The sequence below is a fragment of the Ruditapes philippinarum genome, unplaced genomic scaffold (genome assembly GCF_026571515.1).
Source record: "Ruditapes philippinarum isolate M1 unplaced genomic scaffold, ASM2657151v2 ctg32_1_1_1_1, whole genome shotgun sequence".
In the NCBI taxonomy this organism is placed as follows: domain Eukaryota; kingdom Metazoa; phylum Mollusca; class Bivalvia; order Venerida; family Veneridae; genus Ruditapes; species Ruditapes philippinarum.
Window position 1 is genome coordinate 734261 of NW_026860502.1, and position 23961 is coordinate 758221.

The 23961-nt window shown below is 32.0% G+C and overlaps 3 protein-coding genes across 3 annotated transcripts in view; all 3 read right to left on the reverse strand.

Moving 5' to 3' along the window:
• Positions 1 to 1456: 1456 nt before the first annotated feature.
• Positions 1457 to 6921, reverse strand: LOC132760341 (speckle-type POZ protein B-like). The gene is made up of 2 exons (XM_060752312.1): positions 6540 to 6921; positions 1457 to 5692 (listed from the first exon to the last, which is right to left on the reverse strand). The coding sequence occupies exons 1-2, from the start codon at positions 6817 to 6819 to the stop codon at positions 5067 to 5069; spliced, it is 906 nt and encodes a 301-aa protein (XP_060608295.1). The 5' UTR covers positions 6820 to 6921; the 3' UTR covers positions 1457 to 5066.
• A 5558-nt stretch (positions 6922 to 12479) lies between these two features.
• Positions 12480 to 16485, reverse strand: LOC132760343 (uncharacterized). The gene is made up of 2 exons (XM_060752314.1): positions 15427 to 16485; positions 12480 to 14230 (listed from the first exon to the last, which is right to left on the reverse strand). Exons 1-2 carry the CDS (start codon positions 15806 to 15808, stop codon positions 13584 to 13586), a joined length of 1029 nt encoding a protein of 342 aa, XP_060608297.1. The 5' UTR covers positions 15809 to 16485; the 3' UTR covers positions 12480 to 13583.
• A 145-nt stretch (positions 16486 to 16630) lies between these two features.
• LOC132760342 (uncharacterized) overlaps positions 16631 to 23961 on the reverse strand; it is a 57677-nt gene continuing 50346 nt past the window's right edge. Inside the window, exons 6-9 of the mRNA XM_060752313.1 lie at positions 20041 to 20179; positions 19620 to 19735; positions 18617 to 18689; positions 16631 to 18421 (exon numbers count right to left, since the gene is read on the reverse strand). Of these exons, the coding sequence (XP_060608296.1) occupies positions 17931 to 18421; positions 18617 to 18689; positions 19620 to 19735; positions 20041 to 20179 (819 nt within the window). The 3' untranslated portion in view covers positions 16631 to 17930. The remainder of the gene's footprint in view (positions 18422 to 18616; positions 18690 to 19619; positions 19736 to 20040; positions 20180 to 23961) is intronic.

The window sequence follows — 23961 nt, forward strand, 5'->3', positions numbered from 1 at the left end:
ATTAATTGTTCTTTGTCATTACTCATATCATGCATGCTCTAGCATCTTAGAGTTATTTATTTTTTGAACCTATAATTTTACTTTCAAAACTTCTATTTTTTTGCTCTTATGATATCATTTTTTTTTGAAGTGATTAATTTCAGATTTAAAATTATTGTCTGTTCCATGAAAGCATTGTTCAAAATGTCTGTTTAACATTTATTGACATGGTCAAATGCATATTATGTGGTGCAAAAATGATGAACATTTGAGTGCTTTCTTTGAGATTTTTATATCATAATTGACTTTTCTTTCATAGTTTTGTCTTCTTTACTGCGTCCAATATTTATTTAGTCAAGCTTCGCTATCTCTTGTGACAGCTCTTGTTTTTATGGAAATTCATACGCTTATAATATATATAGTTATAGCAAATAACATATAAAAACATATAAAAATGGTGATTTCACACGAGCCTCTCCAGGCCATGTTCCTTGACTTCAAAGCTTTATGTTTTATACTGGTGTAAAAAGATCCAAAAAGACCATAACACCCCGGCTATATGTTTTATCAGCAATAAATTTGCTCTTATGGTATACTACCTTGGACTGAAAATTTAGTGAGAAGTGACTTCTCCCGTCAGGGAAAATAGGGAGAAGTTTTGAAATTTAGGGAGAAGTAATCATCAAATCGAGCTATAACATTGACTTTTTTGTCAAATTTTATTTCACAAAAAATAATTATAATGTGTAATATGTATGCCTATATATATGTACATTGTACATGCATGTAAAATATATACAAAATGTAAGTATATGGCGTATACACAGGAAACAAAAGTGTTTGAAAAACTCTATGAATAAATAAGTTGTAGTGGCTCAATAAATTTTAAGCAAGCATTTGATTTACATCAACACAACAATTTTTAAGGTTCAACAGTTTCTGACTCTTAGAATAATTTATAATATGATTAATAATATAATCAATATAATAAATTATGAATATTCATAATTCCAACACGAAACTATAGAATCCCATAAGGGCCATTTTGTCTTACTAATTTTAAATTTCCGAAGAAATATATAGCTAACATTGAAGAAGTAACAAATTAGACAAAACAGACAATAAGAAAGTATGAAGTCAAAATTCATAATTACTAAGACAAAATGGCCCCTATGGGCTTCCGTACTTCGTAATTATAGCCAATCAATTATTAACATATACAGAAATACAGTATAAATATAAATGTTCAGAAATACATTATAAATATAAATGTGCCTTTTTAAAGAATGTTAAAGAAACATTATGATAGTTAAAGGTAGGTATTTTTTTCCAGTTTTTTTTTTTATATAAAAGATAAACATTCATATACTAATGTACTTGGACCAAGTGTTTATTGCATTATATTTTACAATTTATTGACCATTTAATTACTACATCTTAATGCATGGTTGTGAAAGTTTTTTTCATATTTGATATGTTTCGATATTTCTCCTGTTGGGTTATGCGACCTGTTAGGTTATAAAACAAACCAGGGATGTCTGCTATGAAAGCAACACAACCTTATAATTCATTTTTATTTTCATGTTAATTTAGAAAATGTTCTTAATTGCGACATATGTAAAGAGATTCGTATAAGAAAGAGTTTTGCCCAGAAATTCGTTTCTTTTTTAAAAAAAAAAAAACACTATCAATATTCTGTTTTTGTCACCTTAAGTACTGAATATAGTTAACTATAGTAGAGCATTTTCTAGTCTTGTACACGCTTTATATGTAATAAACTATTAAAACAGGCCATTGTAGTCATTCATTTTCAAATCAAATTTATTTTGTAGTTTCATCAAAACTAAAGGTGCATACAACTAAATGGTAGCATCAGTGCTAGAATGTCTTCTTATATCAACAATGGTCTCCTGGCAATTTTCCTATTCTGTAACTGCATGACCTAGTTTTGTTTATGCTAGAGCTCTAGATAAAAAAGAAACATACCCACAAAAGCCTTAAAGCGCATTTTCAACATAGCTGAACTAATAGTCTTTTGTGTGGCAGCGGTAAAAAAATTGTACAATACAAACACTCAGTGTTGTTGTGCATTGGCACCAGAGTCCTTAAATAATCATAAAATGAATTAAATTATACCCGAAGGGAATTTGAATGCGCAACGCTATCGAGTTGAAATTTTTGCAAGACATGTTATATCACTGTTTCAAATAATGCCAATATCACTCTTTTAAACATGATTATGCCACAAGCCATACAGCTAAGGACACTGTGAATTTCCTCAGGGCGAAAAGCATTGCATTTACTAATGTCTGGTCTGCCAAAACCCCTGATCTAAATCCCATTGAAAACCTTTGGGAAAATTTGGACCAGCGTGTAAGACGTCGCCCTAGTCTACCGTCAAAGGTCATTCAGCTAAGACAAACCTTAAAGAAATCACAAGCCGAAATCAATACGCTGATCCGATCTCTGCATATCCGATATAAATCAGTGATTTTGTTGGGCGACCCCTTCTGCATTTAACTACCGTTTCACTACTTTTGGATAAACCTTTCACAAAAAAAAAAATCGCAATAAAATACTCTTTCAATACTTAGTGTCCAGCTTTATTTGTCATCCAATGAAAACGCTGTATTTCTTAAAAATTATGTGTGTTAATTTTCATAGAAGAAAAAAAGTCGATACTATATTGAAATCCGTTCATAGTCGCCTTCTATTTTTCATAGTGCTTCATAGGACCGCGTAGTGACGTAATCAAGGGCCAAATAAAGCTTGACACTAAATATGTTAGTGTTCATCCTTAGCTGTTCTACAGAAATTAGAAACATTCTCCTGTCGCCATCGCTCCCGTCGAAGTTTCTAATTTCTGTAGAACAGCACGGATGAACACTAACATATACATATCAATCTACTTTAATCCTAATTTTCATGTGTGTATACCTGCACTTAAATGCACGGAATTTTCCTTTTTTGTTCAATATATTTGCTTATATTCTTTCCCGATATAACGATAATTGTACTCTATTAACTTATCGAATTTCAGATAAAATTAATGTTGAATAGAATAGATATTTCCTGTAGCTCAATATCTGTTTGAACTTTCTCCCTGGACTCGGTTTTAAGCTTGCTTGGAAAATAGGCGACGCTTCATGTAACACTGTCTTATACACATTGATCTTTCTATACTTTCTTCTATGCTCCCTTATATTGTGTCCATCTAGTTCTTCTTAAGTTAATTTTGCTTTTTTCTGCACCAATCCCAGTTTCTTTTTGTTTGTTTCGCCTCTTTGTTCTTTCGCACCCTAAAGATGAAACGCGCGCGTTGACGTAATGAACTAGAATATTGTATTAGTTTACAGCAAAATAAGGCACAAAGCTTTACGCTCGCGTTCAGTCACCCTAATGATGTTTTCATGAAACTGTAATAAAATATGAAAATCAATATCAAGGAAAGGCCGAGTTCAATGAACGCAACCCCCCACACGACCCAGCAACAAGAACCAGTGACAAGGAGCCCAGGAGGACAAAAACAGGACAGGGTGCATGGCAGAGCATCAACAGGCTGATCACTAAAATCATACATAAGAAGAAATGATAGTAACCGACAAGGAAAACAAAAACAACGAATACTAATAAATGATTGATAGATAATAGGCCCACCTAGTAAAAGGGCACAGGGGAAGGGTATAGGAGAATTGGGGAGGGGGGAGGGCAAAATTAAAGAAATAAAACTAGGGACAAAAGGGGAGATATCTACCGCAAAGGCCACTGCCCATTCGAAGTAATAAAAACCATTTTCCTTTGTCTTATATTTCTGTAAAGAAAACTTCAAAAGTACCGCAACGAAAAAATACAAATAAGCTTTAACGTTTGGCACCAAAAAAAGGTGTTTTTTTTAAAGAAACTGTGTACACTTTATATACAGACGGAACAAATTGCTGATAAAAAATATCGACTATTTTACACGGGCCTCTCTTGGCCAGTTTTTTATATTTTTTATTTTGGTTAGAGCTTTGTTCATTGTTGTAAATGAAACGACTTTAAACTAAGGCAAATGCTTAACTGCAACGGAATCACAAATATTTTTTAACGATTGGATAAAAAAACGGTGTATCTTTCAAAAATGCATGTATACAATACATGTACATACAGAAAGAACTAAAAGAAATGTTTTTAATACGAACCTTCAAACTACTACAAGGGCTAATCTGCAACAGAATAACACTAATGGTGTTTTTTTAGGTTTGCACCAAAAAAAGTGTTTTTTACAAAAAATTATACACTTCATATACAGAAAGAACGAATTGCAGATCCAAAAATCGACATTGTCAAACGAGCCACCGAGACCATTTTCCTAGTGTGAGAAGTAATGTAATTGTAATTGCTAATCTGCAACAGAGTCACAAATGGTGTTTAAACGGTTGAATCCAATTTTTTATCGAAATTTAAACACTTTTTATATAATTGGAACAAAAATGAGATATCCAAAAAATGGTCAAAACACGCGGGCTTCTCGAGCCAATTTTCCTTAGGTTTAAAGCTTTGTGCTTTATACTGATGTCAAGAAAATAAAAAACCTGATCTGATGACGCCCCGACTACATGTTTTTTTTTGCAATAAATTTCTTCTAATGATATGACGAAGTAAATTAATTTTTAAATACAAATTTTGCATGGTTTGTTTCCTTGAATGATTTTTTGCATTAAACTGTACTCGTACTTATTTTAGCATGCCATAATTAATAGTCTTAAATTAATTTGATTTCAACGATTGCAACTCTGTCAGGTATAAACAACTTTAGAAAAAATACCATGTGTGATATACAAGTAAATATACGTATATGTGAATAATATTACTTATCTTATGATTTTTTGGAACTGTCCGCGGTGCATTTTTTCATGTTTTGAAAATACAAAACATGGCTCAGTCAGATATCTTTTGTAGTTGTTAATAAACAATCCATGAAAGGGCATCAATTTCAGTCGGAAGTTGCACTTTAACATATTTCTAATTTTATAATGTTATAGAAAAGTTATGTGCTTTAAGAAGTTTAAATTCATATTCTTCTGTTTTTTATGTTTCTTCTTAATCTACTTCGTGTCAACCTTTCTTAAAGACGTTTTGACATGTTCTGGTAGAAGTTCCAATTCTCTTTTAACTGCTTGAAGTTCAACATCTGTTTTCGCGTTAAGTGAGCAAATGAATCTTTCAAGCTTATCCGGTTCGTTATTAAAGTAACGGACACATAACCGTATTGCTCTTAAAATTTCAGAACAGCTTTTGTCTGTAATCTCCACCCTTTGTGTTATAAAAGCACTGTACATAATGTATTCCCCAGAAGTCGCATGTACCCATTTATTCGCGTTTTTAAATAAATGCATATCATCTTCCCTATCCAATTCATTGGCTTGTAGAAGTTTCTCTCTCTTTTGCAAGGCCATATATCTTATTTGTAGAACTGATTTATCCGAGACGCAAAACTTAGACGAGCCATTTTCCATTTTGTCAAGACTCAAGTCGGACGCTAAGGCGATACACTGATCTTTCAGTTCATCTAAATTGTATCGTTCAGCTAATTGTAGATGCCTGTATAGCTCTGTGTTATTCAATTTGTGTTTTCCGTTCACTAATTTAATAAGTAGCTCATGGATTCTTTTTTCAAGAATTCTAACCTGATATTCCGAAACGAGCGGCAGAACTCTGTATGCATTTGTCTCTGAAGAAAAAGAAAAATATGTATTTTACTACATGTAAGTATTTAGCATTTTAACATGTTTGTAAACATGAATCTTCAATACAAAATAAAAAATATTATAGCGGTATGGTTTCTGTTTCAATACTAAGTAGGAAATTTTCAATCATGAACAAACATGACGTTGTCCATATAATCGGCTAGTTAACAGGCAAACAATCTTGCCAGTTCGCTTGTTTCACACTACTTCAAAACATATTTCTAACAAAAATCAACAATTTGTTTTACTTCAACGGAAAGGGACATTTTGATATTGCGCCTATTAAAATGCTTATCTATAAAGGACGCTAAAATCATCCTCGGTCACCCAAGTTATTTACCGTGTACCGATATCGGTAAATATTAAACGCAGTCCGTGAGTTTTGACGACGGGCTAAAAATCCGAACAACAAAGAAGGCGAAACAAAATCAGTGACAATTAAGAAATATTAAAGTAGGCCTGAACTTCAATTAGATTGATTGCAAACCTTTAATTTTGAATGACTATGTTTGAAATGTAATGCACTACGTGCAAGGAAATCTACATTTTTTCCTTTCAAAATTAATAACTCATTTAAAAGATTTTTATTATAACTACATTTAAATAGATTAAGATATAGAAAAGAGCTAAACATTCAAATAAAATTTAAGGTATAGAAAAGAGCTAAAAGTTAATCAGGGATTTTCAATAAAATTACCCAGAAACAGACCTTTTTTTCGAAAAATGATATCTCAGGTGAGTCATGTATCGCCCAAAGACGTGTACTAGTAATATAACTAGTCTTTTCAACAGTAGAGACAGAGAGAATGAACATGAAAGTATAAGAAAAACCTGTTATTAATTTCAGTTTATCGGGATAAACGCAGCACAGGAACTCTACGAAATCTTCATACTTCTTTCCCGGTAGTTCAATTTCTGTCTGGTCTTTCTCTCTAAACTCTGTTTTCAGCATTGCTTTAAACACAGGTGACGCTATACACAACACAGCTTTACACACGTAGATCTTTTTGTCCTCAATTTTCAAAGTTAAATCCGATTCACCTAAGCTATCCTTGAAGCTGATTTCATCAATACGTTCTCCTTGTTCTTGATTTTCTGTCGCGACATCCATTTCAGTTCGTTATTGATCTATATCCTGATGGGCTTCGATTTATGGACAGGCAACCGGAACACCTCGGCTATCATCTTTCACGATAACCTTGAGCTTATTTATACGTACATGTAGATTTATTTATACCTCGTGATTTTAGATTACGTCGTACCTTTTTTAATTACATTTATCTGTACCACGTGGTTTAACATAGTATCAAATACCTGTCATAAAATTATGTATTGTTTGATTTATTTCCGATATTTTTGTGCAGTAACATGTGTTTATTTAAAGTAGGCTACTACATTGGAACTTTTGACTGTGGGTTCAAACCTCAGAAAGATCAACTTTTTTTCTTTTTTCTTTTAACATTATTTAGAAATCTACGTATCACTCACATTCTTTTGGAAAGGACATGTGTTCCATGTTCATCATTTAATTAGTATTATACAATTATTGACTAGTTCACGGGCCATTGAATATGATGTGAAATTTACCGGCACATGGCATATTGTATGACGTACTTTCTGCCAGTGTATATCACATCAAATTTAATGGACTGTTTTATTGTAGGAATAGCCAAAGGTTAAAAAATACACGAAAAAACAAAACAGTTGCACAATTAAAAAGATGACGTCAGATGTTCAACGACTACGCGAACGCTGCAAAACAAAGTAATTCGTATGGTGGCTGATTTGTGTCATTCGTGTTTTCGCCCCGTGACCCCGCCAAGCGAAAAATCGAAAATTAACAAGTTAAAATGGCGGGGGCGCTTAGCGAAAACACGCTAATTAGCGAGGGCGCGGGGCAAACTTTAATAAATAAAATTCTCCCCGCGGGGGCGCGGTCCGAGATTTAAGAAATAAAACGGCGGGGTCGTGGGAAGAAAACACGTTCATTAGAGGGGACGCGGGGCGAAGTTTAATAAATAAATATATATGACCCCAGTAAAGTCAATAGAATTAAAGTGTTGTTCAAATAGGCTTCAAGCTTAAATAAACTGTAAACTAACATTAGAATAGCAGATGTCAGTGTATTTGGTCATTCCATAGTTGTAATATAGTCTGATATAATGTTACCTTACACAAAATGCTTTATGCATAAGCAAATAGTACTCCGTAACAAGATATATAATAACACTTCTGTTTTACTATCTTGCTATAGCTACTGTGAAATAGTTTTCACTTTACTGTAAAGATCAATAAAAAAGAAATGACCTTGAAAGACTCTTGAGATTTTCCAGCTTTGACATAAAATTTTACATTACTGTACTCATGGACTGTAATAAAGGTATGTTCTGTATTTAACTACTTTTACTACATCACTAAAATACAAATGCATTTTTGATATTGAAGTTGTTAAAAACCAGATAATTATATATTAACAGACACAAACTTCATTTATTCAGGTTGTTATACTGCCAATCCTCATATATGATAATCATTTTCGAACATTAACAAACAGTATGAAATCTCTTTCCTGACTGTATTCAGAATTATATGTACCATCTGTGTTTAACTTAAGAAAAATCTCGTAAATTTGTGTAAAGGATTGTTGCATCATGTTTAAAAATTTAATGACATTTATGTGATGAACTTGCCATGTCATGAATTTGGAACAATACATAAGCATTTCATCCAATTTCAATATAAAATAGAGAAAAACAGAATCCTTAAAGAAAGTCCAATACGGCAAAATTGTCAAATGTTGCAGGCTCGGTTTGACATGTTATAGGTTATAAACCTATAACATGTTGGAACTGAAAGTACATAGCCTTTCATCAGACTTTATGCTGTTGTTAGCTTATTTAAAGGTACTCCATGGAAGTTTTTTTATATGATGGGACCAGAAATAATTTTTCGAGATAAATGTTCCATGTGATGTATGTGTAGATCAATAATATGTTTGCAAAATTTCACAGTCCATTTTCCAGAATAATATTATTCTAATTGTGAAAAATAACCCAAAATTGAAAAGCGTTACAGCGTTTTTAACTCAAATTGGGCTTAGAATACCACAAAAATACAATTTAATCTAAGTATATTTCTTTATTCATTTTGCATATCTTTTTGTTTCATATGTCACCCCCCCCCCCTTCTCGATTAAAGTAAGAAATTGAAATTTTATGGTTTTAGGCTTTTGGATTTCATTGGAGTTCCTTTAATTTTTGTATTTTGAAACTGAAACCTGTTAAACCTTGAATGACAAGTCCCATCAATTCTATAACACACAACTAGAGGTTATTGGCTAAGCCATGGCTCTGTAATACTGGCATTGGTCTGTTATATAACCATAAGCTCTCCAAGGTTTAATTTTGGTTATATAAACACAGTGTTTTATTGAACACAAAAATATTTACATTGATGTTGTATTTACAGGATAATGGCATTAACAGGGATAGTTCATGTAAATAGATAATTTTTTTATTTCCTAAAAGGGGAACAAGATGTTTTTATTATGTTAATATCATCCTTATGAACAATTTTGTATATATTTAATGTGTACAGTGACATAAGTGATCATCTCTCGAAGAGTACAATATATATTTTTCAACTTACGTGTATTTTAAATAATCACAAATTTTAAAGAGGTCATCCTTGGCTGTCACAATTTTGACATGGAAGTCAATTTTCTTTATTATGAAACCATTTCTTGCCTTACCAGATTTATGTGTACTGTGTTTTCAACAGTGGTTTCAAGGATAGAAAATATGTTAATTTTGTCTTTATAATTATTTCATTTTCATATAAGAACATACGCAAAAATATTTTGGAAAAAAAGTGTAATAGATAATCGTACTTTTTATATTATACTATCGAAGCTTATTATAGCCAATTAATTGTAAATACAGAAATATGTTATAAATATAAATGTTAAGAAATACATTATAAATATAAATGTTAAGAAATACATTATAAACATAAATGTTCATCTTTTGATAGAAAATGGTATAAATTTTACATTTTTTTTTCAGATTTTTTATATAAATGGTAAACATTCATATACAAATGTACTAATGTACTTGGACCAAGTGTTTATTGCATTATATTTTACAATTTATTGACCATTTAGTTACTACATCTTAATGCATGGTTGTGAAAGTTTTATTCATATTTGATATTTTCAATATTTCTCCTGTTGGGTTATAAAACAAACCAGGAATGTTTGCTATGAAAGCAACACAACCTTATAATTCATTTTTATTTTCATGTTAATTTAGAAAATGTTCTTAATTGCGACATATATAAAGTGATTCGTATAAGAGTTTTCCTCAGAAATTCGTTTCTTTAAAAAAAAAAAATAACACTATCAATATTCTGTTTTTGTCACCTTAAGTACTGAATATAGTTAACTATAGTAGAGCATTTTCTAGTCTTGAACACGCTTTATATGTAATAAACTATTAAAACAGGCAGCTGTTGTCATTCATTTTCAAATCAAATTGATTGTGTAGTCTCATCAAAACTAAAGGTGCATACTACTATAAATGGTAGCATCAGCCCTAAAATGTCCTCTTATATCAACAATTGTCTCTTTCTGGCAATTTCCCATTCTGTAATTGCATGATTAGTTCTATCTATGCTAGCGTTTTAGATAAAAAAAAAAAGAAACATACCCACAAAAGGGCATTTTCAACATAGCTGAACTAGCGTCTGTTTTGTGGCAGCCGTAAAAAATTGTACCATACATACACTTTGCTCATTATTGGATTTCTGTGGCCCTAGATCATTGACTCCAATGTTCGTCTAGCCCTTTCGCTGGCAGAGGGTTATTGTTTCATTGATCACCTATTTGCCAAAGGGTTTTCTAAGAAATTACTATATTATTAATTAATATAATTATTAATATTATTTGTTATTAGTATTATAATAATTATATATATGTTTCCAAATATGCTAGTATAATAATAATTATTGTCGATGGTATAATTTTCTTTATATTTATTATTATTTTTATAATTGTTATTAATTTATTATTATTATTATTATTATTATTATTATTATTATTATTATAGAAACGGCAAAAGCCGTCCATATGGCACATACGCCGAAAATAACAGGGACGGCATAAGCCGTCCCTATGGCAGTGAAAGGGCTAGTATAGCATATAAATCTGAGTCGGTTTTTTTCACCAGTCACATTTAGATTTTTTAAGAAATGCGTTAAAATTGGTGTAAAATAGATAAACAAACATCTGGACAAATCTACCATTGCCTAATGTGTCTGAAGCATCCACAAATGTATGCAAATTGATTTAGTTTATCCAATGAAAAGGTCAGCAAAGTGGAATAAGATTCACCTTTATTTGATTTCTTTGCATGAATCAATGGTGGATCGTTATCAAACTTCGTATTTGGCATCTTTTGATGCAAACTGAAAAAAAATGAATGTAATTGTTACAAAGAAAAATATATTGACATATTACATGAAGTATTTGGTGCCAAAAAATAGTGTTAATTTAATTTTTATTTATTGTTCTATTGTCTGTCATCTCTACTTTTATTTATCCCCTTCTGCAAAGTAGGGGAGGGTGATTATAGAAATGGCCGCGTCCGTGTCTGCATCCAGAAATTAGATTAAAGTTTTGGTGCAGTAAAATATTTTTTACTATAACTTTTTCATTTCTTAAGGTATCAACTTCAAACTTACTTATATTTTTTCTGTAACTTCTTTGTTTCTTCAGCAATTTAACTCGGACTTCAAAATATGTTTGTTATAAGCAAGTTTGTCAAATGGATAAAATTTATAAGGCATGCTCCGTATTCCCAGAATTATCTCCATTTAATTAATGAACTAAGAATTTATTTGTAAATTAATTGATATATATTTTTTAGAGTTTTTAATTATTATATAAGTTATTAAAAACGGTATCTACTCAAAACTTAAGATAATTAATTGTTTTTTGTCATTACTCATATCATGCATGCTCTAGCATCTTTTTTCAAGAGTTATTTCTTCTTTGAACCTATAATTTTACTTTCAAAACTTCTAATTTTTTTTATCTCTTATGATATCATTTTTGTTTTTGAAGTGATTGAATTCAGATTTAAAATTAATGTCTGTTCCATGAAAGCATTGTTCACAATGTTTGTTTGACATTTATTGACATGGTCAAATGCATATTATGTGGTGCAAAAATGATGAACATTTGAGCGCTTTCTTGGAGATATTTATATCATAATTGACTTTTCTTTCATAGTTTTGTCTGTTTTACTGCGTCCAGTATTTATTTAGTCAAGCTTCGCTATCTCTTGTGACAGCTCTTGTTTTTATGGAAATTCATACGCTTATAATATATATAGTTATAGCAAATAACATATAAAAACATATAAAAATGGTGATTTCACACGAGCCTCTCCAGGCCATGTTCCTTGACTGTAAAGCTTTATGCTTTATACTGATGTAAAAAGATCCAAAAAGACCATAACACCCCTGCTATATGTTTTTTCAGCAATAAATTTGCTCTTATGGCATGGCGAACCATGTTATACTACCTTGGACTGAAAATTAGGAAGAAGTGACTTCTCCCTTCAGGGAAAATAGGAAGAAGTTTTGAAATTTAGGGAGAAGTAATCATCAAATCGAGCTATAACATTGACCTTTTTTCAATCTTTATTTCACAAAATAATAATTATAATGTGTAATATATATGAAATATGTACAAAATGTAAGTATATGGCGTATACAAAGCAACTACACAAATATGTTTGAAAAACTCTATGAATAAATAAGTTGTAGTGGCTCAAAAAAGTTTAAACAAGCATTTGATTTACATCAACATAACAACGTCTTAGGTTCAACAGTTTCTGACTCTTAACTTTTAAATGCAATTAGTTAAGAAGAAAAGTTCTTTAATCTGTAATGATAATCCAAATTCTATCACATTTGCATCAGTTTTTATGATGAATGATATTCAAATAGCCATTTTATACAATTATAATTAATAAAATAATTATAAATATAGAAAATTCTAACGATGCTAACGAGTGATAAACAACAACAAATCAGCAAACTTTTAGGGGATATTGTTAATCATACAATACAATACAATACAATACAATACAATATTTCTCTCAAGACATACACAATATTTGCATGAGGGAAGACGGACAAAACACCACACAATACAATTTTATAAAGTGGACAAAACCCCACACATGAACTTTGTAGAGTGGACAAAACCCCATACCTTTAATTTTATAGAGTGGACATAGCCCCCACACTTTTTATTACTAATTTATAAAGACCTTTAATTGACAATAGAATAATTGACATTGATGACATTAATCATTAGTACTGTTAATTAAGATTAATGAATGTTTACCCTTTGATTTTTATTTAACAGGTTGTTTATTTGTATTATGCATTGTTCTGTACACTTATTTCATTAAAACATTTTATAAAAAGACTTTAATTGAATTTGACGATTGACCAACCATGTCTGGGATGAAGAAAAAATAACAATATGCGATATAAGAGTACTAGTAAATATACGTATTTGTACAAATTATGAATCATAACTGTCCGTTTCTTTCATGTCTGAAATATACAAAAAAGCTCTCGATATTTTCTATTATAGTTGTAGTTGTTATAATCGATCCAGGGAAGGACGTACATTTTACGTGGGAAGTTGCACACCAGGTAGCTTCCCTTCGGTTTTACCATATTTTACAATGTTATTGAAAAGTGATGTGTTTAAACTTGGACTTTAAATGTATATTTCAAGTCCCCGGAATAAAAGACGTTAAAATTCATATTGATCTGTTTTAATTGCTTTTTCATAGTCTACTTCGCGTTATACTTTCTCAAAGACGTTTGAATATGTTCTGGCAAAAGTTCCAACTCTCCTTCAACCGCTTGAAGTTCGACATCTGTTTCCGCGTTAAGTTTGCAAATGAGGTTTTCAAGCAAATGTGTCTCGTTAATAAAGTAACGGACACATAACCGTATTGCTCTTAAAATGTCAGAACAGATTCCGAATGGAAACTCCAAAGTTTGTTTTATTAAAGCACTGTACCTAACGTCTTCCCCCGCAAATGGTGCCCTCGCAGATTTACGTACTGATACCAATTTGTGGGCGTTATTTAATAAAAACATATCATCTCCCCTATCCAATTCATTGGCTTGTAGAAGTTTCTCTCTCTTTTGCAAGGCCATGTATCTTATTTGTAGAACTGATTTATCCGAGACACAAAACTGAGACGAACCATCATCCATTTTGTCAAGACTCAAGTCGGACGCTAAGGCGATACACTGATCTTTCAGTTCATCTAAATTGTATAGTTCAGCTAATTGTAGATGCCTGTATAGCTCTGTGTTATTCAATTTGTGTTTTCCGTTCACTAATTGAATAAGTAGCTCATGAATTCTTTGTTCAAGAATTCTAACCTGATATTCCAAAACGAGCGGCAGAACTCTGTATGCATTTGTCTCTGAAAAAAACATGATTAAATGTGTGTTTTACTACAGTTTAGAATTTTTAACACGATTGTGTGTAAAAATGAATCTTCAATACACATTCGTTAGCAATAAAGTAAAATAGACATTAATTTTTGATGTATGCCATTGGGGTTTAGTTACATACGTTTACCGAATTGACATTAAGCTTATATGTGGTAAATCAGGGGCAACATGAGCAAGAATTTTATGATACAATTGTTTAAATTGACTTCTGTCTTCAAAAACATCCTTTAATTTTATAATTTTCTCATTTGAATAGGGTTTTTTTTGTCTTGAAAATACAGGTACATACATGTATAAAGAATAAACTGCATGTTTTGTCAATACATGGCATAAGGGTGTCAATGTCAACTTCATTTCTAACTCTCTAGCTCGATCAGAGTGGCCTTTAGGTTGACATAATTTGCACAATCCTTTGATATCAGTAACAAGTCAACCCGGTCTCACCAAGTTAATCAATACGGTCCCTAGGCGATCTGGATAATCCGGTCCTAAATTCTTTATTTTCTACGTGCCCATTTTGATCAACCAATTTTAGTTTGAAGGACGGACTGACCCATCTAGAGACAAGGCTGACTTGGAACTGGGTGGACTTGAGGCCAGATTGACCATCCGGGCTGGGTTGACTGCAATTCGTAACAGCACATAATTTTTCAAAGACATGTTGGTCATTAATAAGTCAAACAGTGTTCATCCTTTAACTATTTAATAAACAAAAGTAACATTTTAAAAAATAATTACTCTTTAAGCATTTTGTTTTTATTGTTAACTTCTAAAGAAAAAAATGACTGCAATCCTTTAATTATGAATGGCTATTATGTTCGCTTTAATGGCTATTATATTCGCTATGAAGAATTACACTACGTAAATGCTTTTTTCCCTTTTTTCAATAATTCACATGACAGCTACATTTATAGGTTGATGGATAAATCAATATTCAAATCAGGATTTTCAACCAGTATAATGAATAATTGCAGAATTCAAATAGAATGTTCCGGAAACGGGCCAATTTTCGAAAAATAAATGTTATCTACCGACCGTGATCTGGCAGTGTATCACCGTACAAAAATTAAATTACAAGATAATTTGTAAGTAAATCGATCAAAGAATAACTGTCAACTATTCTTAAGTACAGGAAAGAATTTGAATCAATATAAAAGATACACACCTGTTATAAGTTTCAGTTTGTTTGGGTAAACGCAGCACAGGAACTCTACGAAATCTTCATACTTCTTTTCTGGTAGTTCAATTTCTGCCTGACCTTTCTCTCTGACCTCTGTTTTCAGCATTGCTTTAAACACAGGTGACGCTAAACACAACACGGCTTTACACACGTAGATCTTTTTGTCCTCAATTTTTAAAGTTAAATCACATTCGCCGGTGCTATCTCCGAAGCTAACCTCATCAATGCCCTCTTCTTCTTTTTGTTCTGACCATTCTTGCTTTTCTGGTGCGATCTCCATTTCAGTTCGTGATCTATATCCTAATGAAGCTATAATACCGGGTGACGTACATCCCTTAGTTACCAATACTTTCGATTCTATGAACATGCAATCGAAACACCTCGGCTATTATTCATAATTTATAATTACTCGAAGTTTGACGGAAAGGGACGAGAAGATGCGATTGATGAACATGTAGGTATAACACGGTGGCGAATACTTCCCTAATCCAATTAAAGATATAAAAATGAAGGTGCCTGTCAACTGTTTTAAGAGTTCCGTTATTAAATTGTATTCTCTGATTTGAAAACGTCTGTAATGGTTTTATAGCGCGCTGCAAACCAATTTATAGAGATAGAACCCTACTGCGTGCTATAGATCTTTTTTTATATCAATATTTGAATTAGCTCTCCAATTATTTGTAAATTTTTCAGATTTGGTTTTCAGTAGATGACGCTTTATAATATGTTACTCAGGCATGATGCTGAGTAAACTTTGTCTAGCAAAGGGACTCTTAGTAGATTAACTAGAAAATGATTAATGAGCCGCGTCACGACAAAACCAACATAGTGCGTTTGCGACAAGTATGGGTCCAGACCAGCCTGTGCTTCCGCGCAGTCTCATCAGGATCCATGCTGTTCGCTTACAAACCCTATAGCATTTCAGTGCGTTGAGAAGTAATTAATTCTATTTAAATTAGTTTTTTGTTATATAAAAGTAATAAGTTATACATAAGTTTTGGCAAACGATTTTTAAAATTGTATCAGGCTATACCATTGCACGGATGACATTTAAATTCGTAAATTTTGGTATCTTGCATTATTTGATATTGTTACTGTGTGTATACCACACTTGCAAACAGTTATATACAAATAAAACAATTTTCAAACATCGAAGAATATGTAAAATATGTACTGCAAATATTTGTGCACATTATATTTAAACAATAAATTACATGCATTCATTTCTTATTGAAAAATTTGACTTAGAATTTATAGAAAATAAATTTCTAATTACCTACCTTTATTTACATGAAATGTTAAATTGGGTCAAATCTTTATAAATAATGCCTATTGGAACTTACAATATAGACAAATCTTAATTTGAGCATCATATTTATGAAATAAAACCATGAAAAAAATGTGTTACAGGATCTTTAAGTTCATAACAATGATTACATATGTCACTATTTCCTCCCTGTAACTGTTGTCAGTATGTATTTATTTCATATAACGAAATTTCTATACAATAACTTTAAAGAAAGTTTTATTGAATGCAATATACAATTATTTCATAATTGTCTGAGAAACAGCTGAGGTGCCAAGGATGAGATTCGGCCTCTCTTGCAACAGTTCCAAATCTCATCCTTAATAACGAGGGACGACAGTTTACTGTTCCACAAACACCAATGAAATAACTATTTAATACCTAAAAAACAAGAATAAAGATCAACAAGGCAAAGGCAACGTTCACAGGACGCGGCCCCGACACACTCAAAAAACCTAGAGCGGACATAAGGGTGAAAGGAGCGGGACATACTTTGCAATTAAACTGCAAAATATATTGCAACAACATACAACATAACATTGTGCAACTGTTTTAATTGTTTAAACGAAACACAACCGTATATTGAGCTGAGCGACGTCCAGAGACCGAATAGAGACCGGCGGCGTTAATAGAAATACCCGATGACGTCGACATGGGTGTAACAGTAGAAAATAAATGTTGACCGGTCAAGTGAACAGTTCATTTCATCATTGCGCATGCCAAGAATTTCAGCGGTTCAATTAAACAGTTGTAAATATTGAATTTGTATTTATAGAAGGCATTAGGTAAAAATAATAAATATTCTTGGACACAAGGTCAGGAAACTCTCTTAACAGCAACATGACTAACAGTTAGATATAATTATGCGCTGTTTTTTTACTCTTTTAAATGCTGAGTATATATATACGTAACATGGCCTGATACTTCCTCACTAAATATTCATCTTGGTATATCACGCATTATTTTATCACAATGAACATGGATACATACAGGTGACAGTCAAGTTTTATACCTTTAAGTTACATACAATGTAGTCATTACCCAACACTGAAAACATTATTCATTTAGCTCTTCTCGTTAAGATGTAAAAAAGCACCAATAATTTACAGAATTCTTTGTCTATCCATTTTCTTATAAAATGGTTCCAATATGGTTATTTAAAGTTTTATATCTGTAAGAAACATTACTTCCAGCCTGTAAAGTTTCCATCATCACTTTTAGAATCATCGAATGATGCCTGTTTTCTAATCAACGGCTTTTTCTCCTTTGGCAGAAAAGTAACACTTTTTCGCGACTCATTTTTACGTATGCCATGCTCGGGTGACACTTGCATGTGACCTTCATCTAAGCCTAAATGCTTGTTTTCCGTATGGCCGTTTTCAATCATCACGAGACCCGAGATACTGTCGTAATTTCCGCTTCCTTCTGACGTCACTGGACACGTTTCATTTCCTGTAGGAACAGATATCGAAATTTCTGTAATATCGTCGTCATTATTGTCCTCCGTAGTATCAGACTCTGTTATTATTCCGAGACTCGAGTTATCCTGTGAACTCTGTGCAAGCGTTCTCTCAAACAAGATCTTGTCTGATGGACTTGTTACCATTCCTTTTAGGAAACCATTTAATGCTAGCGAAGCCATTGTTGTTATTGTTGATTGTTTTCTCCCCATAGCTAAAAACAATTGTATGATATGTTTTTATGCGCTAATTTACAAAAACATATATGAGCATTCTAGAACAAAGAAATTGCCAATATAGTTATGACTATAAACATTGCCAAAGTTGGAAGACAAAATTATTTAAATAAACATCTATCAAATGACTAGTAGTAATGTAATTTTAACATTTCTTGAATAGAGGCACTTACCAGTGTGTTGCCGAATTTTCCATTTAGGGATTCCTTCACTCTCGCAAAAGTGCTCTATCTTTTTTAGATGAAACTTAAAATGTAAGAAGAAAGTTCAGAATCAGAAAATTGTGAGATTTTTAGAAATATGCCAACACGATACAAAATAAAAGAAGGTAAAAGTGGGGACAAGTTTGATTTAAAAAAAATATTGTTACTGTGAATTTTTGAAAGCCACAAATTCACTTAAAGACATATATTCAAACAGAAGTGAACGGAGTATGGTTTGTCAACATTATTTTTAAGTCGATGCTTTTCATCGGCAAACCCGATCTCTATGATGGCTGATTTGCGCGTTGCGTTGTCGATAGCGACAACCTATATCGTTATCGCCTTTTCGTCTTTTCTTCTTGTCGCTAGCGAAAAGCGCCAAACAGCGCGTTGTCGCACTGTCGTATTGTCGCCCTGTCGCTAGAGAAGCACGCCAAATGACGCGTTATCGTGAGGCGAATACCCAATCCTTCGATTTGAGCCTAGCGCCAATGTGACATCGTGACAACACGCCGCACAACAACGCACCTTTTGGCGTGCATCGTTAGCGACAGGACGTCAAGACGAAAGTCTGAAAACGCGCTGTTGGCGACAATACGACGCACAAACGTGTTCCAGTCAGCCACCATACTTCACAGATATTTCCTGCCGTAATTGAATATTTTCAACGTTTTCAGAATATGATAATACTGATACAGTTTGAAATGTTCGCCTAGGTTAATTGAAAATTAACTTCAAAAATGTTCGATATATCGAGTAAATTTAAGTATTTATTTTAAGAATTATCGTAAAGAAAGCGTGTAGATTATTAGTATTTGAATCACACCGAATCCGCATCTTTTAACTTTGACATAGCATTTGAAATGAAAATTGTCATACTGACGTGAAAATTACACCATAGAACATAATGATAAGCAGTTTATGGTCACAACAAACACATGACAATAATGACATGAATCATCACGATACTTACATCCCAACCTTTCTCTTTGGCTTTCAATGTTTTCAATTCCGCTGTGACGGCTTTCTTCTCTTGGTATAACATCTTCAACCGGAAGTGCTCGTGATCTAGGACCGCAACAATCAGACCTGGGAAAGTTTTTTGTTTGTAAAAGTTTTATTTTGTTTGTTTTGTAATTAAATAATTTAATTATTATGTTAATTGGGATTTTTTTACTTTAAAATAAGAATTTTAAAATTGTTTTAGCTGATTAAGGGTCGCGATTAAAAATATTGGCTTTTTTTGCTTAATTTTAATTAAAAAGACATGATTTTCTATAAATTAGGTTTTTTTATTTATTTTGATTTTAAAAAAAAAACGAAATTTTTTTTAAATTTCTGCACATAAAATTAAAATAAGAAACATTTATAGAATTAGAATTGTGGAGACTGACTGTTGACTACACGAATCACCCTCCATGGTAGAAGAAAGGTCAGGATAAACACTGCATCTTGGACCTTGAGGTTCATCAGACCTTTTAGTAACACCAGATCTACTACAAACGATATAAACACGACTATAGCATCAAATACCTGCAAATATAATAACAAAAACGTGACATTTGATTTGCAAGACATAAAAAACCAGGGAAAAAAATTTTTAAATTTTTTGTTCCCTTTTTAAAAAATAAAAAACTTTTTTTTTTAGGTTTTTTAAACTTTTTTTTTCAAAAATTTTTTTTAAAAGTTTTTTTTTTTTATTTTTAAAACTTTTTACATTTTTAAAATTATTTTTACAAGAAAAAGAAAAAAAAAGTGGACAATATATGCATTTTTTTTCTCACTCTATGTGACAAGTTTTGGTTTTCTTGACGTGAAGGGTGTTCTTATTTATAACTTTTTTTCCACTTTTTGTCGTCTGTAAAATGATATGGTAAGTTTTTCCGACATTTATTGTTTAAACTTAGGACAATGAGAAACACCTTTAACATTTTAATTGTCCTTGTAAGATTGATGTGTTAATGAGGCTAACATTTTATCAAAGTAAAAATGTAGTAAACGTACAAAATACACTTTTCTTCTAAATTTTAAAAGATAAAGATGTTTATTTTTTACCAAAAAATAGCAAAACAGATGAAACATGTCACTGCTTGATGACTTCACAGATGGTGTTCTTAGTTCGTATAGCCAATTTTACATCAGTTTTATTTGATTCTCAATAAAAAAGTATGGAACTATTTTCCACCTACTAAATATTTTCGATCTGTCTCATTTTATCATGTGCGTGAAGTTAGCCAGACAGCCGGAGCAGCCGGAGCAGCCGGAACAAATTTTCGTTTAGTCCGGCTGTTCCGGCTACTCCGGCTAGCCGGAATCCGGTTCCGGCTGAACGGGCTAGCCAGAGAAGATACAGTAAAACCTGTACAAGAGACCATTGGTTTATTTCATTATGTAAGTTCATATAAGTTACAATAACGAGCTTTTGCTATTCCAGCTAGCCAGAAAAACCAGAATGACGGCTTTTAGTGATGAAATTTATAGGGTGCAACAACATTTTGAAACCCGTATTGCGATGTATTGCGCAGCAGACAATCCATACTGCAATGCATATTACGATACTTTGATTATATTTTTTGGGTTTAATTTTACAACAACACAGTACATATCACATGGCTTACTTTCCAGCTTTACTGGTGGAATAATACTTCTGGCGCCCGTACGTGAATTATATCAGGCTCGAACGGGGCACCTGAGTAGAACTGCCGACGTTCCGTTTTACTAACGTACTTACACTTAAGATTTACGTAAATTTTAATCTGATTTTTTTACGTAAAGTTGAGGAAAAAGCGTGTTAATAAAATATTGCGTACGTTAGAAGAACTTTTTACGTAAAGTTACGTTTAAAATTTGCTGACTTAAAACTTGCATAAATAAGACTGACATCTTCTATGAAGAAAAATAAGAATTTAAGATACGGACATGACTGCTTATATTCTTTAACGTTGAAAGTGGCTCTAGAATTGTACAGTTGAAGAAAGGAAAGGATAATGTTGCTTTATCAAAAATGACATTTATTAAAAAGAAAAAAAGAAATATGAATATAGAGTCATCCTATCAGCTTAGCAAAAGTATTTTACCATATTGTTCTGTAATCAAATATACTGGTACCCCATATCACCTTTAGTCGTGAAAGTATGATCAATCAGTTAAATTATAAATAAGTAAAAAAAACAATATGTGGGTTACGTGAATAAGCTAAATATTTCATAATGAGTTAAAAAAAACAACACATTTTTACTTGCGACAACATAGCCAGTTTTCTCAATTTTCAGGGAGATATATCACATATTCACTTAAAAACAAACAAACAAATATCCTCTAAATATTTCAACATAAAATAGCTATGGGTTCTCTACCATTCTATATACATTGTTATAATCGAGTACGAAATGTGAGTAAAGCGTGTCCCTGGATGGCTTCCTCACATAGAAGAATCCAAAGTAGGCTGAAGTCATCGATCTTAACCACTCGGTCAAGGATGATGAAAACAATAGAAAAAATCATCTGCCGTTTTATAATAGAAATCATAAAATGATTCCAAAATACTTCCACCAATATTGATCATTATTCTTTTGGCTAGCATATGAAATAGTTTTACCTCTAATTTCCATTAGCAAATCTTTAAGAAAAAGTTAATAATTTAATTTTAATAACAAATTGTATGCACGCCGATGCGCCGTTTGGCGCGTTTTGCTAGAGATAGGACGACAAGACGACAGCGCGACAATGCACCGTTTGGCGCTTTGTCGTGTTGTCGCCAGCGACAAGACGAAAAAACGATAACGATAGGGTACATTGCGCGTTGCATTGTCGATAACGACACACGCAACGTGTGTCGTTATCGACAACGCAACGCGCAATGTACCAAAATCAGCCACCATATTATATAGCACTATAAGTAATTGACACGCTAAGTATATGCACCGAATTTAGTGACCTTATGCATGTCATCAGACCTAGTTTTTACACAGAAATTATCAGGTTCTGATTTAGATAATTCTGTTTTTATTCACTTTTTAACTTATACGTATTATTTTCGACTTTCATATACAAATTGAAAAAACATGCTGATTTGCAATGAAAAAAACCGCATAATGGGATAGAGTTATGGACTAACAATAAAAGTTCAATGCTTATTGATTATTGGATCATAATTAAGATACATGTGTGGATCTATCTACGTTCATATTTCGTTTCTTGTAAAGTAATTATGAATTCTTAATTTAATGCCATCTAAAGTTCATTTTAAAGATAATATTGAATGAAAACTTTTTACTTAACACAATGGAAATACATTATAGATCTTGATTGATCCTGACTTTAATGAACGTGAGGTGACATATGGGTACTTATTAACAGCAATTCTTAATATATAGACTGTGTGCCACGTTATTTCATTAATGTCATTAAACATGAAACAAAGACAAAAATCAAGAAAATTTAATCTTAGGTTATCTAATGTATGTTAATAAAAACTTTGTGTATTTAAAGCAGCACGCCTCCAGATTCATTTTAATTTTCATGAAAATTTTGGAAATTTATTTAAAAGTAAAATATTGTGAGATGAACAAATAAAGTAATTTAGATATTGCAATCGGCACTTAGAATCCAAGAAAAATACCAAAAAGTGGTCAACATATGCAAAAACAGCCCCTTCTGCGTTAGTAACGCAGTGGAAATATGGTGATAAAATACTGCAAAATCAGTCTTAAACTGCACATAACATGTAAAAATTATCTTGGGTCTTAAATGTTTTTACCTTTCTTAAAATGTGAGTACATTTTTCTCAGTATTGATTTTCTTAAGATACTTTGGCTCATCTGGAGGCTAGCAGCTTTAATATGCAGTCATAATCTGCAGGTTTGCCTAGTGCTTTAATAACGAAGTTTTTATTGCACAGTAAAGTAGCTGCCCGTTACATAAGATACGCCATTTGTATTGTACACAGTTACAGAAAAGGTACGTTTTAGCTATACATAGATTTAGCTGTAAATGTTTAAAATTGTATGATCTTAAAATTGATTAAATAAATTTATATCCTCCTTAAAATTCTCTATCTGTTTTTCATACACACATGTACATGTAAGTTATATTTAGATGATGTGCACTTCTGATCAGCCTGATTTACTGGTTTTGGACAACCACAAAACCCGGACGACCCCGAAAATGCTTAAATTTTGTATTTTCTTTGATCAGTGGTTGTCAATCACTTTTTTATCAACAATAAATGCATGTTTCTTCCAAAGTAAGTAAATAAATTTATTATATACTTATAAATGAAATATTGAGAGATATTGATGAAATAAAATGCGTAT

Bases quoted from the DNA above. Each gene is read 5' to 3' on its own strand.
- LOC132760343 (XM_060752314.1), bottom strand. From the start codon at position 15,808: ATGTTCATAGAATCGAAAGTATTGGTAACTAAGGGATGTACGTCACCC. The intron at 14,231-15,426 runs GTGTGTATCTTT...TGTTTTTTTCAG, and splicing joins CAAACTGAAACTTATAACAG to AGACAAATGCATACAGAGTT.
- LOC132760341 (XM_060752312.1), bottom strand. From the start codon at position 6,819: ATGGATGTCGCGACAGAAAATCAAGAACAAGGAGAACGTATTGATGAA. The intron at 5,693-6,539 runs GTTTTTCTTATA...CTTTTTCTTCAG, and splicing joins TAAACTGAAATTAATAACAG to AGACAAATGCATACAGAGTT.